The sequence below is a fragment of the Parambassis ranga genome, chromosome 19 (genome assembly GCF_900634625.1).
Source record: "Parambassis ranga chromosome 19, fParRan2.1, whole genome shotgun sequence".
NCBI classification, from domain to species: Eukaryota; Metazoa; Chordata; class Actinopteri; family Ambassidae; genus Parambassis; species Parambassis ranga.
The window spans coordinates 20,357,494-20,376,156 of record NC_041039.1 but is presented as its reverse complement, the minus strand read 5'-3'; the positions used below and the strand labels follow the sequence as shown (position 1 = coordinate 20,376,156).

General features: G+C 42.0%; 1 protein-coding gene across 3 annotated transcripts in view; it reads left to right on the top strand.

Annotated features, from left to right (window-relative positions):
- reln (reelin) overlaps positions 1-18,663 on the top strand; it is an 82,138-nt gene that overhangs the window by 34,602 nt on the left and 28,873 nt on the right. For all 3 annotated transcript variants that reach the window (XM_028431275.1, XM_028431274.1, XM_028431272.1), the window contains exons 4-10: positions 8,021-8,091; positions 15,341-15,373; positions 15,487-15,565; positions 15,746-15,842; positions 16,774-16,825; positions 17,861-17,969; positions 18,406-18,646. In XM_028431275.1, the coding sequence (XP_028287076.1) occupies positions 8,021-8,091; positions 15,341-15,373; positions 15,487-15,565; positions 15,746-15,842; positions 16,774-16,825; positions 17,861-17,969; positions 18,406-18,646 (682 nt within the window). The remainder of the gene's footprint in view (positions 1-8,020; positions 8,092-15,340; positions 15,374-15,486; positions 15,566-15,745; positions 15,843-16,773; positions 16,826-17,860; positions 17,970-18,405; positions 18,647-18,663) is intronic.

Genomic DNA, 18,663 nt, shown 5'->3' with positions numbered 1-18,663 from the left:
TTCATCTGCCAGCAAACACATTTACTATTGAGTGTGTGTCTGCTTACAAGGATTGTGTTTTTTTTTTTGTTTGTTTTTTTTTTAACAATTGTGTGCGTGTCCATGCGTGAGCTGTGTGCTTGCGTGTGAGTGTAAACCACAGAGCAGCAGTGTGCCAGTGCTGATGACAGTGGGTCTGGCAGGGGGCCACTACTGTATGACAATAAGGGCCCCTGTGGCTGACCTTATCAAAGTCAGCCAGTCACACTCCAGCTGGCTGGAGACTGCTCTTCACACACAAACACAAACACTTAGTGCACCCTGTTCCAGTTCACAGCTTCCATCGTCTTCATTGTATTTCACAGACTGTATATAAAGATGCACCAGATCCGTGGCCCAGCAGTAGCCGCCTTGGCAGCGCCTGAATCCATCTAACTCCTGGCTAATTCCAAAGTGGGAGTATGAGTCTGCATGAGGCTGGTACCTGCAGTGGCCACTCCCTTAAATATGTAACTTAACTGAAAGACTTTATACAACTACTAATTGACAGTGGTCAGTGGAATATCAATAACTGAGACCTTCAACTGGCCAAAGCCACCTCTGTGAGTGACATTATAAAATTTTTAGGCCTGAATTTTAATCTAGTTCTTAGTGCTTTTGCTACAATTTTGTTCATATATGCTGATTTATATGGAGGGACTCTTTCTAAGGACTACAACTCTGAAACAAATCACCATGTCAAGTCAAGCAATTCCATAAAAATAAGTGGCTTTGGTTGAAATAAAATGTGAACAATCTCTTCCTTTTGCCTCAGTACTCCTGTCCTGATTGATACAGGGTCTATTTTCCTGAGTCGTTGCCCATGAGTGTTTAAATTAAAGCCACAGACATCCTATGTCCTTCAGAGGACTGGAGCTGGCCTGCTGCTGCATTAATATGGGCCTTGTGAGCAGTTTTATGGGCGATATTGTGGGAGTGTTCCTGGTAACAGATCACTAGCAGGAGTGTGATAGAGTGCAGTGACGTGGGAATCCAGAGGAACTCATTTCCTGGGTGGCTGTAAATTGCCACCTAAAGAGGAGAAGAGGCCTTGGAGGAGAAGAGGAGAGGAGAGAGAGAGAGAGAGGAGGAGTGGGGAGAACGCACACATACAGACAGAGACGGCAAAAAAAGAATTGATTTTTTTTTTCGTAGTTGGAAAAACTCTGGTTATGCATTGCCTGGGCATAGTTATTGTGTTGTGATAAATAAATAAAATGTATGTCAATCAGACTATTGTCTCTTGGCTATAATCCCATAATCAGTCATTCAGTCTATTTAAATTCAAAAACTCTGTGGACACTTTACCAAGGAAAGGCTGGCGAACGCTGTGTTACATGACACATGAGGGCAATTTAATTAGGATATATTGTGCAAAACATACTGTGAGAGGACTTTGTCTCAGTAGCAGTTATAATAAAAAGATTTAGAACATGTCACACTTGCTCAGACACAGCAGTCCACATCACTATATAATGTTCTGAATGCTTCGCTGCACTTTGCAAAGGTGAGAATGGTTAATAGACTCCTCTGGTGAAAGCAAAGATGCACTAGTGTGTCACGTCTTTTCTTTTCCTTTATTCTGCTTCACTCTTGGCCTCAAGGCAGTCAGTGCAGCTGTGTGTATGTTTAAGTCAGTAGCTAGGATCAGAGAAACATAGTCAACAACAACCATGTGTAACTCCTGATGCTATAGATTGTATACAGTCATGCGTATGCAGGCTCACATACAGCCCTGCGTGTCCTTGCGTGTTAGTGTGTATGTGAGTGTTAGTGTGTGTGCTTATATAGTGTTTTGCAATGTTTTGTGCTGTGTCCCTGTGGGACTCAAACAGCTGCTGTGTTGGAGATTGCTTTAATTACTGCACATGGGCCCCCTTTCCCAAAGTGTTCCCTTGAGGGGAGGTGGATGTCTGCAGATCTAATGGCACACTTTTCCTCTCTGTCGCGGGTCTTTGGTATGTTTACATCCATTTATATGCAAACACCTATGCGCTTTCCTACATCTCTCCTACCTGTTGATCCTTTGTGGAATTCTTGACAGATTAAAATCACATTTTAGGAGCTTATAACAGGAGAAATTAAAAGAAGAAAAGGAGAGTCTTATCCAATTTTTTTTTTAAAGGAATGATTTCTCAGCTGTAATTATGGCTCGTGTTGTGTTGTTTGTACTTCCATCTGTTCACAAAGAATGCAGGACTGTGTGAATATGCCATTTGTGAGACATACACTACTGCATTGTGGACTATAGGCCTCTGCTGCATGTGAACCCATCTTGACCCTGTTTGCTCTGTTTTAAAATCACTTTTTTGGAATGCTACTAAATATTTATTTGTCCTTTTTAGCATCACACCAAATACAGTAATCAGTTGACCAATCTTATATAGCAATAATGTATTAAGCTCATCCCCACAAGTGATAGCGACAGGAAACATGATGGACAGCTTGTTATATTAATCAGAGGTCAAAGGTCAGAGTTCAGACCTCTGGGTGACAGGTGACCTATCCTACCCAGCTCCCTATTTCTCCTGCTATTAGTCTGCCCCATTGATTTGCTATTATTCAAGTCAATCTTTGAGTCAGTTTTAACATAAAATCAGTGGTTAATGAGCTCCCCTCATCATTAAAGCTCTATCCCGGCATGTGGCTTGTGGCCGTGTGACAGATTCACTGCAGGGCCAGGGAACATGAATGATTGGTTCAATGTAATTCCATTTTGGCATTGTAGATATAGAAATATAGGGGAGAAATGTGCAAGAAGACAGAACACATAAATCTGACCCACTTTTTTTTTTACTTCGCAAACCCACCAGAGCCACAAATCTGACACAGTCCATCCATATAATTCCAATTTTCATATATCAAACGTTCACATATAAGACAGCAAGTCTTATATCTCACATATTCATGTGTTTAACCTTTCTTAAACTTTTCAGTTGTGTCAGAATCCAGTAGTAAATCATTGACTTTTTTTTAAGGAAGACCTGTACTTCTCACAACCCTGACTACTGTTGCTGTTCACCTTAATATCTCCAATATAGATATTGTCTTATTTCCCCAGGGATGTTCCATGACCCCTGTAATTATGTACATTCTGCTGTGTACACAGACACACACACGCAGACATATATACATGCTCCTTGTCGGTGCTCTGATCAATATTGCCACATATGGTCAACATCACAGAGTCTCATTACAAGTAGGTCCATGTCCCACCTGCTGGGACATGGACAACCTCAGCATGAAGATTGAAAAAAAAGAGAACACATGATTTTAAATGGGACATTATGAGCCATCGCTAAGGGAGAGCCGGTCTACCCCACAGGTATTTTGTATCAAATTATTCATCCGCGGTCACTGTGCACTGCCATGATAAATAACAGACATGACCGGTTGCAGGGATTCATCTCTGTCCATTGTTGATTCTTCCTCGTGTCCTCGTCTGACCCACAATCGGGAAGTAGACAAAGGTTTTTTAAAAAGCAGATTTTCTCAGATTTCAGCTCTTGTAAGGACAAGAATTTCCCCAGGCCTAAAGATCACCAGCTTTTATAGACTGTTTCTTGTCTTCCTCACATATTTACTCCTAAGTACTGTTGTTTTCCTAATCTCCCTAATTATTACTCACTAGCAGTAGTCAAGGTCAATTGCTCTTCTCCTTAAGCTGTATACTGAGCAATAACTGCTCTTCTTCAGGCTGTATTTGGAACCACAACTCTCAATGACCCTGTGCTAACAAGCAGGTAATTTGCCAAACAACTCCCAAATCCCTCCTCTGTGGAGCTTCATTAAATTTGCATGTTCTCCAAGAGCCTTTTTCAATTAATTAATTCAGGAGCAGAGGGAGGGTTAGGGTGTAATGTGATTCCACAATCCCAGAAACACCTTCACAGTCAAGCATCAAGAAAACATTATATTTCATCAGAGCTTCTTATTTTTCCAATGTAGTTTTTTTTTTTTAAATTTGGTCCTGTCTTCATTTCACTATCTTTCTGTCTCTGGGTTGTCTCTGGTTGTGATGCCATAATCACAGCTGGTCCTCAGCATGGCGGATAAATCAACCAATTAGGATGTATTATTTTAAGGGCTAGGTCCAAACACACCAAACCAATGCTTGCGACCAGAGCTTCACCCCACTGAAACTCATATTAGTCATGATTACCAGCAAGCCTGGCGAGCTGGAAGACAAAATGAGCTTTTAATTGGGGATGTGAGGAGAACGGAATGGGTGTGTTGTCTAATGAGGAAGGAAGAGTGAAGCAACGCATGTATTCTGTACCCTCTCATCAAGGGTTTTTTTGTCGATGAAATAGGGCTGAACGATTTTAAGAATAAATTGAATTGCGATTTTTCTGGCAAATATTGCGATTTCGATTTCATCCACGATTTTTTTCAAATCAAGTTTTAGTGCACATGAGCATTTGCAAAGATCACAGAAACTTACATCATACCTAGGGGTGGTTTTTTTGTCGATGAAATAGGGCTGAACGATTTTAAGAATAAATTGGTAATGTTCAGAGAGGTGGGCGCGTACGTGCTCGTAGCATTTAATACGTTCGTACACACACGGCCCTTCCACTGCAACACACGTCGTGCGCAAACACACACAGACACAGGCTTAGAAGACGCGCTGCTGCTGCCGGCAGAAACAGTACCGAACATAAAGGTGGAGTTCGTTTTAGGGACCAGTTCCTCCGTTTTCTTTTTGTTTTCAGCCGTAGCGTTTGACAAAACAAAACCTGATTCAGTTAGGAGCAGTGCGAAAAATCGCGTTGTCTGAGATCGCAATTTTCGGTCTAAAACGACAGATCGTTCAGCCCTACGATGAAAGTTTGCTTGTGAATATGCACTTTGGTGCATATTCCTGTTTAGCTATATTTAACATGTATTTGGCTTTAGGGTAAATCAAGTGTTTTTCCCTACTGTGTGTGTGTATAAATATATATACACAGTGTGTGTGTGTGTGGTTAGCAGGGAGCTGTCAAGCCGGTTCCTGGGGGATACTTATGGCCGACAGCAACATGTAATCTAACATGGAAGACATGCTTGGTAATTACCCACTCCGAGCCCTTTTGGGAGCTCTTTGAGTGACAGCCTGTCCATCTGCATACATGTTAAAGCTCATATATGGCTTAGAGTGTGTGTGAGCGTGGGTGCGTGCACACGTACGTGTGTGTGCGTGCGTGTGTGCGCCTTTCCTTGGAATTTGACAGCAGATTGTGGACTTTGAAAGGCAAGCCCATCTAACCCCCATCTCGGTTTCCTCTGACCAAATTTCACCCCCCCCCCCTCCCTTCCTCCATCTTTCTCTCTGTTCTCATCTTTTTTCCGTCATCTTTCCCAATCCCTCTGTTTCCCATCTCAGATTTTCTCCTCCGCACTAATAGGAGGAGAGAGGATGACACTTATTTTCAGAAGATGAATGATCCCTCGTTTAAATCAGAGGAGGGAGAAAGGAGGAAAAAAAACAGCAATACATTAAGGCCTTAATTGCCCCACCCACCCATCATAGAAAGTCAAATTAACATTTAAATATTCAGTAAATGTTTTGCATGTATTAATCCTATACGTGTATGTATATTGGGGGGGGGGGGTAATGAGATACACTACACTAAGGAACTGCTGGAGTGTGACAGCTGGACAGACTCGGCGTTGTGCTGTGCTGATCACACACACACACTTAAAGCCCACTAGTGGCTGCACCTTTAATGACATACAGGTTGTTAAAGCTGCAAAGACAAATCACAAACTTACTTTTACACAGATTTTTTTCTACCATGTCTTTTATTTTTTTCTTTATTGTAGAAACATAAAAAATCATTATAGTGCATGTGAAATGTAAGTACATGCACAACTCAAGTTTCATTTATTCATATTTTTGATATTGCAGAATAGCCGCTTTTTGTATAATATTTGTCGTTGATGTGAAAGGTTTGTGCGTTTGTGTGTGTTCAATTTGTGTTTCATGTGTGGGCTTTTTGATAAAGCTCCCTATCCCCCGACACCCAACAGAATCTGTTTAGTGAACCTGAGCTGAGGCTGTGTTTAGTAAATATTTAAGGGCCTTGTTCCTACATCCCCACCCGCTGTTCGTTACGCGTCATCTTTTATTCATAAATACCAAACTCAAATTAGTTTTCAACCAATTCTGAAATATGAGTGTAATTAAGCATGTTTTCTCCACAGCTCTGCACAGGCACAAGAGGTCTTTATTAATTAATAAGGGGTGTATTCATTATTCATGAGCTGAGATGAACGTGTAAATGCCTCAGCACCCATAAAAGGCCTGAGTCTGCAGGGTAGGTAGAGTTTGGCAAGTCTGAGGCAAAATCCACATGAGCAGGTTGAGATTTAAAGAGAAGATGAGAATCTCAGCTTGACTGACTCAGACATCTAACATATTGCCCACGCCCTTATATCATTATATTTGTAAACCTCTACTGTGTAATATGTGGACTAATGACTTTGATACAGGTTTATACCCTGATAAGGTTGATATCGAGATATATCTTTTTACGATACACACAAATTCACAATTGTTTGCAGAAGTTAACATATCCAGTCTTGTAACATTTTACTTGTGACAACACTGGCAAGCGAGCAAACTTAATTCGGCTGCTCAGCTGTCTGTGACTTAACCACACAACATAGATTTGGTTATTTTCAGGTGATTGTAGCTGATAAAGCACTTAGCCAATTTTCCTGAATGTACTAGCCCAGGGAGCATGGGTAAATTATGGCGTTATCCACTCAAGACAGTAATTTTCTTCATTACTTTGCTAGCAAGCTAATGCATGAGTGTCACAAGCTGTGGATTTCAGCAGAAAACCTGTCCTAGTCCTTTACATCAGTTCACAGGTTGTTATTAACCAAGCAAGTCAGTAAATGTTTAATATTTTATAAGCTGTATCACAATCTGTTTACACTTTAGCAATAATATAATGAACACAAAGACAACAGTGTGAAGACCACACATGTCTCCTCACACAGATGAGGCAGGGGCTCTCACTTCCACAAGTGCCCCTTGAAGAGAGACTTTCTCACAGTATGTGGGTGATACACAGTGTTTTGGTCAGTGTGTACTTTTTTGCAGGAGGTTTTTAGATTTATAAGTCACAGATGATGATGATAACCTAACCCAAAGCCAAAGAATTCCAGCATCAAAGACATTTTGTTTCTGTGTGAGATACTCTCCTTGATGTACTAGCAGTAAGAAAGCAGTCAGTGATGGAGACACACCACAGCTGCTATTACTCCTGTGTAGTTGTCATGAGATACAAAGGACCTACCCCCATGTTCAGTTTATTTGTACTTTTTTTATTGCATTAGTTTTTTACTGTTTCTATTTCACTTTATTTGTATAGCTCCTGATAGTAGTAAAGCATAGTCATGCATCTTTTATCCAGTATCATCCTGCTAGTACCGGTGATAGTGGATCTCTGTATGTCTGTATTACAGTGGAGCATGTCTCAGTATCTGTGTAAAGGATCCTGCTGCACTTTTACCCTCTTAGATATTTAAGATCTCTCCATTTGCAGATGAATAATGCATTCATGGGCAATGGAAGTAAATTCATATCACATTTTGTACATTTACACATAACACGCGCTATACACTTCCAAGAATGCACTGTGGTAGTGCAGGGAATGATGATATTGGAGATACTTGATAAACCACTCTCTATGCAGTATGAGCATAAAATTACTTTTTTTTATAAATGTAATATGTATCTGTGTGTCCACATACTATAAATATCCTGTGAATATGTGTAAATTTTCTCTCAAAGAAACATGTTTATATTACCATTGGAGCAGATTCTTGTTGATTTCACTAAAAAAGTTATGCTATAAACTTCAGAACATGTCCTCTTTAATGCAGGAAGCTTGAACGCGTTTTGGTTTTGTGGTAAATGGTACCATCTGTGCCTGATTAATCTTCACAGATTAGGGACATTTAAAGTTTGCTTTAATGATCTTTTTCTCCTTTTCTGTCTTTCTTTCAGAGCCACAGCAACACATCGAGGACAGATCATTTTCAAGGATGCATTGGCCCAGCAACTGTGTGAGCAAGGGGGTGAGTAACACACATACATCCCTCTACCCTCCGTGATGTAATACATGCATAAAGAATGCTAATATACACTTACAGGGTATTACCTGTAAAGATATGTTAAAGCACACATGCACCGACACATAATGCTCCCTCCCTCTCGCCTCCTGCTGACTGTCTGTCATATTCTATGCATTTGGATAGTCGCAAAGCAGATGATGCGCTACGTCTTCATAATTGTGCCACTGCAGTACTGCCTGGCTTTCTTTCTGCCTAATGATGCAGCCAGAGCCAGAGATATTTGGATGTCCTATATTGCCAGCTTAATTTCAGCTTACGCTAAACTCTGCTTTTTTTTTTTCCTTCCCTGCCTCTCTGCCGGAGATTTGCGCTTTATGGCCAACACTTCTTACATCCACTTTCTGTGACAGCCTTAAGTAGCTATTGACAGACAGTGCAGTCCCACTCTGCACGATGAGTGTGTATAATTGCTTGTTTACAGGAATGAAGCCTCCTTCCCTCTCACTCAAGAACTCCGCCCTGTAAATCACAATTTGACTTTAATGCTGAAAGTGGGGCAGAATTTGAGCTTCAAAATAGTTTATTAAACTTTATCAGAAATAATCACAGTGGTTAGTCTCTGAAGACTGTATTACAGCTGCATCCCCCAGTCATCACAGACGCTACCCATGATTGTACCACATGCCAAGCAGAGTGCTCAAATTCATGTCTTCATGCCACTTGGAAGAGATGAGGCACGGAGCCCAGTCAGCCCAGTCAGGCCTGGGAGAGTGACAGAAAGAGAGTGACAAGGCTTCTCTCCTTAGTCTCCTTGCCTGAAAGCTTATCCTCTCACCACCACTGACACACTGCCCCAGTCTACTCCCTCTGCACATGAAATATCTGCAGCCAACACTCAGCAACAGTCACTTAGTTGTTTAGTGCCAAGGCCCCGCAGTATCACAATAACACACAGCTACTCACAGCAGACAGGCTGGAAATCAGAGGTTTAGTCCTAACAGGGCCTTGAAAGGAGACATGTCATAAATGGGAGCAGGTAATGTATTAAATGTAATCTATAAAAAAACAGTACAGGTATGATGGGTTGAGAATGAGGTGAGATGGGATAGGGAGTGGTGACAATGATAAGGGATACTATGAAGAGATAGCAGAGAAATGCACAGCTATAAATTACAGGTGTCACTAATGAGAGTTTCATTGTGCGGTTGGTGAAGGAGAATAGGACAAAGACGGAGAAGGAAGGAAAAGATAGTGTTGATGAGAACCTTGAAGGTCGTAAATTTGTAGGTGATTTGAGTCTTGGGTAATTAAATGTCATTAACAAAATAAGTGAAAGGGTTAGAGTGGGGACCTTGTTGCAGGTTAACTGACACCCAATAATGCATCACTCTTTGTGGGGTGATGAAAAACGAATTTTTGGAAACCTGAGTTATAAGTGAGAAGTGAATATGTAAGACATGGGCTGAATCTTACTGTGCAGAGAAGTCTGCTGGTAACCACATCTATACTAGGGATGTCCCGATCCGATCACATGATCGGAAATCGGGCCTGATTACGTGCTTTCAGACTCGATCGGAATCGGACATTACCTCCCGATCAGGATTCGGATATATATGGAGGGCAGCAGTGGCTCAGTGGTGAGCAGGGTTGTCCAATAACCGGAAGGTCGGCGGTTTGACCCCAGCTCCTCCCTAGTCATTGTTGTGTGTCCTTGGGCAAGGCACTTTACCCGCATTGCCTCCAGTGCACTCACTGGTGTATGAATGCGTATGAATGAATCGGCGGTGGTCGGAGAGGCCGTAGGCGCACCTTGGCAGCCACGTCTCCGTCAGTCTCCCCCTGGGGAGCTGTGGCTATCACTGGTAGCTTACCACTGCCACTGTGTGAATGTGGTGTGAAAGAATAATGCATCTCAATGTAAGCACTTTGAGTGCCTGCCCAACAGAGCAGCAAAGCGCAATATAAGACCAATGCATTATTATTATTATTATTATTATTATTATATTTATCAGGGCTGTCAAAGTTAATGCCTTCTATGCAGGGTGGCTCTGTGTCTTGTAGTGTAGCGGTATGACAGCTGCTTTTGGCGCGAGAGGTCCTGGGTTCGAGACTTCGATGCGTGTATGAAATCTCCCAGTGTGGCGTTAGCGCCACACACACACACACACACATGTTTTGCTGCAATGAGTGCCTTTATAGAGAGTCCTGAAAGTATCAGATCGGAACTCGGTATCGGCAGATACTCAAAATCAAATGAGTCAGACTCGGACTCAAGGGCAAAAAAACCTGATCAGGACATCCCTAATCTATACATTTTTTTCTTATAAATCTATTTTACAGAGTTGCTAAGATTTTAAAAATCAGGAAAGTGTTTGTCAGCATGCACTGCATGGCTATGCAAATCTACAATCACAGCAGTAAAATAATAACATTATAGCTATACAGCTGCCTATATTTAGGTATCCAGGTATGATTAAGCATCATTTTTATTTTCATTTGTTGAGCTCTCCCTCTTCACAAACAAAAACTTGCAACTTCAAAAGAACTTTGTGGATTAAAAAACATGAAATTGGCACCTGACATTAGAATAAAAATAAAAATTGAGAACTACTTTGGCATCACACAAGCTGTGTAAAGAAAGCGTGATAATACAGAAGCCAACTCTGAGAAAAAAAAAATGAAAGTGAACTCTACACTAATCATGTTTATTGTCTTAGTTCCCTCAACAGACAGACTTAGCAAAGGGTGAGGCAGGGGCCTGCAGATCAAATACGCTAGCTTCTCAAATTCAGCTGCAGAGTGGCAAAGAGAGTGCAGGCGGGCAAAGTTACTTCAAATCTACGCATTAGCATTCAAAGTGAAATAAAAGATATGGGGCCAGCTCAAGCCACTTCAGAAGTTCTTATGCTTAAGACTCAAGCTTTGAGGAGCTGGTGAAATGAAAGCTATCTATAGCAGGGTTATGATCTGTGGAGGAGAGGGAGGGAAGGTGGAATAAAAGAATGGGAGGATTGAAAGAAGCAGAATGAACAATCAGGGGTGAGGCCCTTAAGAGCAAATAAGCACATTAGCCAAGGAAAAGGTGTTTGATTTAGTAAATGATACAGATGTGAAGAGTGACAGAGATTACATTATTCTAATGTATATACAAGATTTAAAGGATAAAGATAGGAGAAGAGAGATCTAAGCCTTTAACTCAGAGTGGAACATCTGACATGCAACACTTTGCTTCTCAGTAACAGAAAGCCTCTAAAAGCCTTCTAAGACATAAGCAGGAGCTGGATTTGTGTGTGTGTGTGTGTGTGTGTCTGTATACATGTGTGTAAAATAATCTGTCTGGCAGTGTTGGGGGATGCCTGGTCCCAGACACACTGCCGCTCCCCCTCCTGTGCTTACACCTCCTTTCTGCTGTGCCAGCATAATTCTTTACCCCATCCCTTCAATCTGCCTCCAATTCATTCCTCCAACATCCCTTCCAGTTTGCTTTGATCTACATCCCATTACTTTACCCAACAACCTGCAATGAAAGAAACACATATTTTGTGTTTATATGTGGATTCAGGGACAGAACTAATAGGGGGGTTTTGACAAATACTGCTGCAAACAAATGAAATGGACGGTGCAACGGAGTAGTTTGTGACACCAATCAGCACAGGCTCTTAAAGCATGACATGGCAAAATGTAAATCACCTCTACAGTTTCAAACAGCTGAGAGTACAGAAACAGACACGCAGGAAGATGAAACATGTGCATTTCTGCCTCTACTGAGTGACTATAAAGAGACTTGATGAGTGGAACCAGGTAGGGGAATGAGAAAAGGTCGGGGTGGGCCATGAGAAGGGTGCACTGTGCTAAAGGGTGGAGTCATCAAGGGTGTTGAATGGCGCTGTAGGCCGTCCATCAGTTCTAACTCCTGACAGCAGGGCCAGCAGTCCCTGCTTTCTGCCCAGCATCCACCAGCTCCTCTAATTTCCAGCAAAGGAATAAATCAGATCTTTATGGGCCTGGCCAAGTACACTGCACCCCAGATGGATTATTAAAGGGACATATAACTCAAAGAGGCCACTGCTCCCTAAGGGAAGCCTGATCACAGTGCAACAGAGGAGGGACGGGTGGCGTACCCTCTTTCACCTCCTCACCACCACACACCCAGTCTGTCAGCCAGCCTGCTTGTCTGGGTGAATGCCAGCATGCCATCCCTCATTGCTTGCTAGCTAGCAAGAAACCTTGAGACCTCGGTTGTCTGTATGTCTTCCTGTCTTGGGTCTAGACTCCTCTAGTCATATTTTTCTTCCTTTTTTTCCTGTCACCCTAAATGCTTAATTTTAGTACGCATGGAATGGTTGTATGTGAAAGATTTTGTTTTGGTTCACCCAATCTCTAATATAGAGTTTCCTTAAAAAAACCTACAAAAAGCCAAAGAATTGCATTGTAACCCATTAAATCTCACTGTTGTGAAGGAAAAAATGGCTTTACTTTGGTTACTGCCTTTTCTTAAAAGCAGAGCAAGAAGAGGTAACATGGAAATTTGATAATTGTAGTGAGTCTTTCTTCTTTGTTGGCTTCCATTCACCTATGATTATTGTAATAATGCCATTAAGGCTCACACAAAGGCCATGTTTTGCTGAGTGAAGTAAAGTGGCTGCAGTGCGACCTTGGAGAACTACCTCTTTTTTTAGTCATTGTAGAAGAAGAAGAAGAAAAAAAAACAACAGCATCCTGTGTCCTGGTGAGTCAGTAATTGCAACCACCAGTTAGAAGTTAGCTGCTTCAACTTCAAATGCGGTTCACATCGTCAAGGATGTGAGTCAGACGAAGAGAAAAGAGCAAACGAGAAGAGAACAAGGGAAGACTGGAGGAGTGGGTGAAGTTTACAGAGTGGAGAGAGAGAGAGAGGAGATTAGAGCAGGAAGATGAGGAGGAGAAGAGGGGGGAGAAGATTTAACATGACTTGTGCCCCGCACTCTTTGTGCCAAGATGTCTGAAGTCTGCCAGAGCTTATGCTCGTTTAGTCTCCCTGGTAGCACCCCAACCCTCTCCATCAACATCCATTTGAGTCGCAGTGTAGTTTACTGAAAAACAATAATATTATTTATTATGCCTGTTTATTAGTGTGCATGCGTAGAGGGTCAGCTGTGGAAGGCAAAGTCATCGGTGTGCTTCTGTGTGTGTGTGTATGTGAACTTGTGTGTGGGCGTGTGTGTGTGTGTGTGTGTTTAAGCCCTGGCCGGGGAGATATAGGCATTAGTAGAGATGAGCCGCTAATAGAGGAGGCAGTAATTGAAGTCTTTAAGAAAGTGAGAGGGATTAATCCAAGTGAAATGAGCACCACTGTCTGCTCTTGATGCACAGAGGGTTAGGCAGAGGGAGACAGAATGGGTGCGGATGGAGGGATGGGAAGGGAAGAGATTGTGATAGAAGGAAAGTGAGAGAGACAGCAGGAGAGCGTGATGAAGCATGAAGAAAGAAAACTGTAAATGAGGCCTTTTTGGAAGCTTGAAGGGATTATCCACCCAAAAAAAAAAAATCTTCTGGGCCTTTCTCCAGCCAAATGGCCTCACTAGAAAAACTGAAAGCGATTTGGAAGGGTTTGTTTAAGAGAGAGACTGTAGAGAGCAGAATTATCAACCAACCAAGCATTTATGATGCCTTTCTGAGGCAGTGGATTACCAGGAATTGGGTTTAGTACATGCTCTTTCAGCTGAGTATATATGATGAGCAAGTAAACTGAGCAAACAATTGTATGCATTCGTTGTATTTTTGCTTAGTAAAACGTAATGAGACAATAAGAAACATGAGAGACACATGCTGGGATTGATGGCTTCTCCAAAGATGTTCTGAATCAGCAAACACTGGAGGATTAGAGGAGGAGGAGGAAGAGAGACGGAAGAAGAGGGCCCTTTGATCTGCCTTTTAATGGGCGTCATTGCCAAGCCGGTAGCCCTGGCCCTAAAGCTGAGCATCGGGGGCCACTCGAGCAGCGGAAATATCCATAGCCACTGAACCGGCCAGCTACAGAATACAGGGCACTAAAAGTTCAACTTCTACAGTCAGCATGAAACTTTAGCACCACTTTGTGAAAAAAATCCCCAGCATTTGGGTCTAAGACGAGAAATGAGGGCAGCTAACCAAAGTGCTCAAAGTAAAGACATTTGCAGAACTATTAACAATAGGAGGAACCCCTTTTTTTAATAATCCTTTCACTTTCAATTCAGGTTTTGTTGTTTGTAAGAGGCTTTAGGTGGGCTTTCTCAGATGTTTAAATGAGCGTATTAGGTGACTGAGCATTAAACTTTGAAACTAGTCGTTGCTGTATTAACTTAAAGTGTCTTATCAGGTGGACAGGCTCATGCTGGATGGAGAATACAGTGGCAGATTATCTGTCTTTCATTCTGGAGTAATGCTTACTTTAAACACCCCACCTAGGAGTGTGGACTAAAGAAGCTCAAAGAAAGTTAAAGGTGACATGTTCACTGATGTCAAAGCTACGACATGAAATTCCTTTACAGTGTTTTTAGCTTTCTGTTTACCAGCTTGTTAATGATAGTTACCACCAAGATAATCTATTATCGATTCTGCTGTTTGATTTATTGAGTATGAACCCTCGCTACTGTATGTTCTACATCTTCCACCTCTTCCATGGTCACACCCATACTCTAAACTGCTGAAAATTTGGATGCAGAACATTTTCTACAAAGTGTTCTTAGTAAATGAGTTCCAGTCATTTTTCTTTTTAGCATGTGGTTGATTCATTAAGTTCTAACATCCATTCACTGCCTCTTTTCAGAGCCTTGTATCCACTTGGAGAGATTGATGGTTGACTGTGTTATAGTTAGGCAGTGGCCACAGATTAGAGCACACAGTCGCCTCTGGGGAGGATGGCGGTTAATTGCCATTGAACCATTAATCATAGCACCCTGGCCTTTCATTACTAAAAGGAATTAACATCAGTAGCCAGAAGACTGCAGATGTAGCAGGGCACAGGACACAGAGTACGTTTGTTTCACTTTGAGAGGGTCTAAAATTGGTCCCATTTCCCAGCTCTTACTGATTAATACACACTTTAACCATACAATTTGCCTTGCAGATATGAAGAGTGTGTGTGGGCAGCACATTTTATTTTAAAGGTTTAAATATGCACTTTTACAGCATTTAATCTGGCCGGTAAAGACTCTGTTAGGCTCAGAAGAAGGTGGCAGACCTCACCTGGATGCCTCTAAATATTTACACTGCTCTTCTTTGTTTGTTTCAGCTCCTACTGAGTCCCCATTAAGACCCAGTCTTGGTGAGTTTGTTTTTTATTGCAAGCTTAAAATCACACAAGTAATAACCAGATGAAAAGACCTGCTTTGATACAGATTGTATCTAAATGTGAGCATATGGCGTATGTGTGTGCAGTGGAGCTCCATGGGAAACATGCCGTGCTTCGTGATGACTTTGACTCTAACCTCCAAGGAGAGCTGGACCCAAACATATGGTAGGTGAAAAGGTTACAATTCCTCTGGTTATCTATGGTGTAGTTACTGTCACTGCATCTGTAGCAAATGTTCATCATAACTCTTAACTCTCTTCTCTTCTCTTCTCTTCTCTTCTCTTCTCTTCTCTTCTCTTCTCTTCTCTTCTCTTCTCTTCTCTTCTCTTCTCTTCTCTTCTGCAGGTCTGAGTGCAGTAACTGTGAAGTGGGAGAACAGTGTGGTGTACTGATGCATGGCAGAGCGGTCACATTCTGTGAGCCCTTCGGCGAGCGAGTGCTGGTAACTGCCATGTTTGACCACAGTGCAACCACAGTACATTTTATGGCCCATTGACCATACATCCAAACTAACCACTCAGTCGCCACATCCACATGGTAGCTGTAACCACAGTCGAACCTCATGTTTAAATCTCTCTGCTGTCACAACGTATACTAAGCTCACCATTTTACATAAGCAGGCTTGATTTATAGCCAAAGGAAATACAATGAATTCAGTAATAAAGTGATGATGCAGAAGTGGTTGAATTTGACCAAAGTCCAAACCTAGGTAGTTGTCACCATTTTGATCAGAGCAGCAACTACTTGGTTAGGTAGGATTTTCTTTATTTGTACTCATAGATACTTAACTACCAGTTTAATATATCACTCGTGCTATTTGCCATATTTATTTTTCTGTTGCAAGACAGAGGAATTTTATGAATAGCATCACGTTTAAAAGTGAAAAGGAGACAAGAAGCTGCACACACCAGCAGCACACAAAAAGCCTCACATAAACTCATAATTGCTTATCAAAACTTTCCATGATGTTCTTCTACCTTTGATTTCAAACTGTTTATTCTGCTGTTAGAAATGGAAGCCGGTCTGTCAGCAGAGAAGTGTTTAGTGCTTCATGGTTCTATTTACTTCTCTGATAAGCATTTGCTTTGTCTGTCACTGTTCCAAATGTTTGATGTGGCTGCTTGGCAACTCTTCTATTGATCCCACAGACAGTTACAAATACAGTTGAAAAACAAAACATCTGCACAGCACTGATGCATGTTCACACCTGTGCACCATGCAGACTCACATACCAACATTAATGACTCAACATTTAACCCATAATAATATGCTAATAAGCTTAGCAGATCACTCACAAAGTACTATTTAAATGCTTTTTTTTCTGTTCATTAGTTATGTGTGAGACACTAAACTGCCTTGTGTATCTTGTCCAGACCACTGTACCGCTCAACACCAGCACAGCCTCTGTCCTGCAATTTGCTCTAGGTGAGTTGTTAATTTCCAATTATACTGAAAATGGTAAGATAGTCTTGGGGCTTTTTTTATCTTTAGACATCTTTGTACAAAAGTTTCAGAAAGCCAGGAAAACAGATCCCTTCTGTCATCCTGTTGAAACAGACCTCTTTCTTCCTGTTACCTGTCAGTAGGTACGCGATATATTTCCGTGTTTCTCTCGCTCCCTCTCTCCTATCACAATAATGAATGATTTACAATATTCTGTAAACACAAGGCCATGGCAGTTTTTGGAGGTGTTGTATTTTTCATGTCCATTACATGCATCTGCCAGTTCTCAAGAGAACGTGACTGGGAGGAAATAAGAGCACATAATGTAGAGCAATACCCCCTTCTCTCATTCAGTCTGGCTGCACTCTTGTCTGAAGGTCATTAATATGAGTTTACATTGTGTTGCGTACGGAACGGTTCAGCAGAGCCGCACAGCAAAGTGGTGGCAGGTTAATGCATGGCTGTATTCAGTGGGGATGGGGCAGCGTGGCAGGACGCTGTGGAGACATGAACACTGCACATGGTCAGGTAGTGGTGGGAGGAGGGGGGAAAGAAAGGTAAGGGACACAAGGGGTTACCTGCTTTATCCATTAGTGGCCTTTGACCCCCGCTTGCTCCCATAGCACCCACACAACACCGCAGTTTAAAGCAGTCTGATTCCTCACTAACTCTACAAATAGAAATGTACAACAATATGACCACACATACACAGATGTGCTTTAGCTGTAGTTAGCTGTAACCTCTGCCCAACCCCATCATACAGCTTCTTGATGTCTTTAACTGCTGATCGGTTAGTTCCACCGTGACAGCATTTAGACATCATTTTCCACATGGCTAAGAGAGGCAGTTTGGAAGCAATCAGTTGGAAGAAGCCACTGTGCACTCTGGCTCCCAAGCCAAAAATCATTGCCCAGCTGATAAAATTCTATAGTTGAAAGCGCATTATCAGGCTGTTCCCTCAACATGACTGTGTTAACAATCATACATGTCTATCCTGTGTGTGTTTATGTTCCCCAGGGTCAGGCTCCTGCCGATTTAGTTACTCAGATCCCAGCATCACTGTGTCATACAGCCTAAGTGGTAACGCCAACACTTCAGATGACTGGATCACACTGGAGAAGATCAGGTATCTCTCCCTTTCTTCTTCCTCTTTCCTCTTCCATCCCACAGTCCTTCCATCTGTTATGAACACCCGCCCGCTCTTTTTTTCCCTCATTCACACCTCCCCCTCTTAATTTGTCATTCCTTTCCTGTTTGTGTCTCTATCATCCACCTGTTTTTAATCCCTATCTCTCTCTCTCCCTCTGTTTTGTCAGCTTTCAAACAGGCACAATGCAAAGATACTACATTCTTCTACCTAGAATATTTAGCTGCAATAAGCTGTTGCTATGCTTTCATGTAAACACTCATTCTGTGCCATAAGGACATAAAGCGCCTCTCTATATGTGGCCATATTGCGATGAATAATGATGATTATTTAATACATAAAAATCTAACATCATTACATAATCTCTGTAATAATTTACCAAGACCCTCATTTTCCTTCTTTTCCTTCATTTTAGAGCTCCAACGAACAGCAGCACTGTGGTCCACCTGCTTCCTCTCCCACATTTATCCAAAGCTGATGGCACTCGTTTCCGCTGGTCTCAGGAGACCCCCCAGGGCTCTGAAGGCTATGAGTCCTGCTGGGGGCTAGACAACGTCCTTCTGGTCAATGCTGCCCACAAAACCCCCCTGATGGAGGACAACTTGGATCCTCCGGATACTGCAAACTGGCTCTTCTTTCCTGGAGCTACTGTTAAGGTACAACACATTCTGGA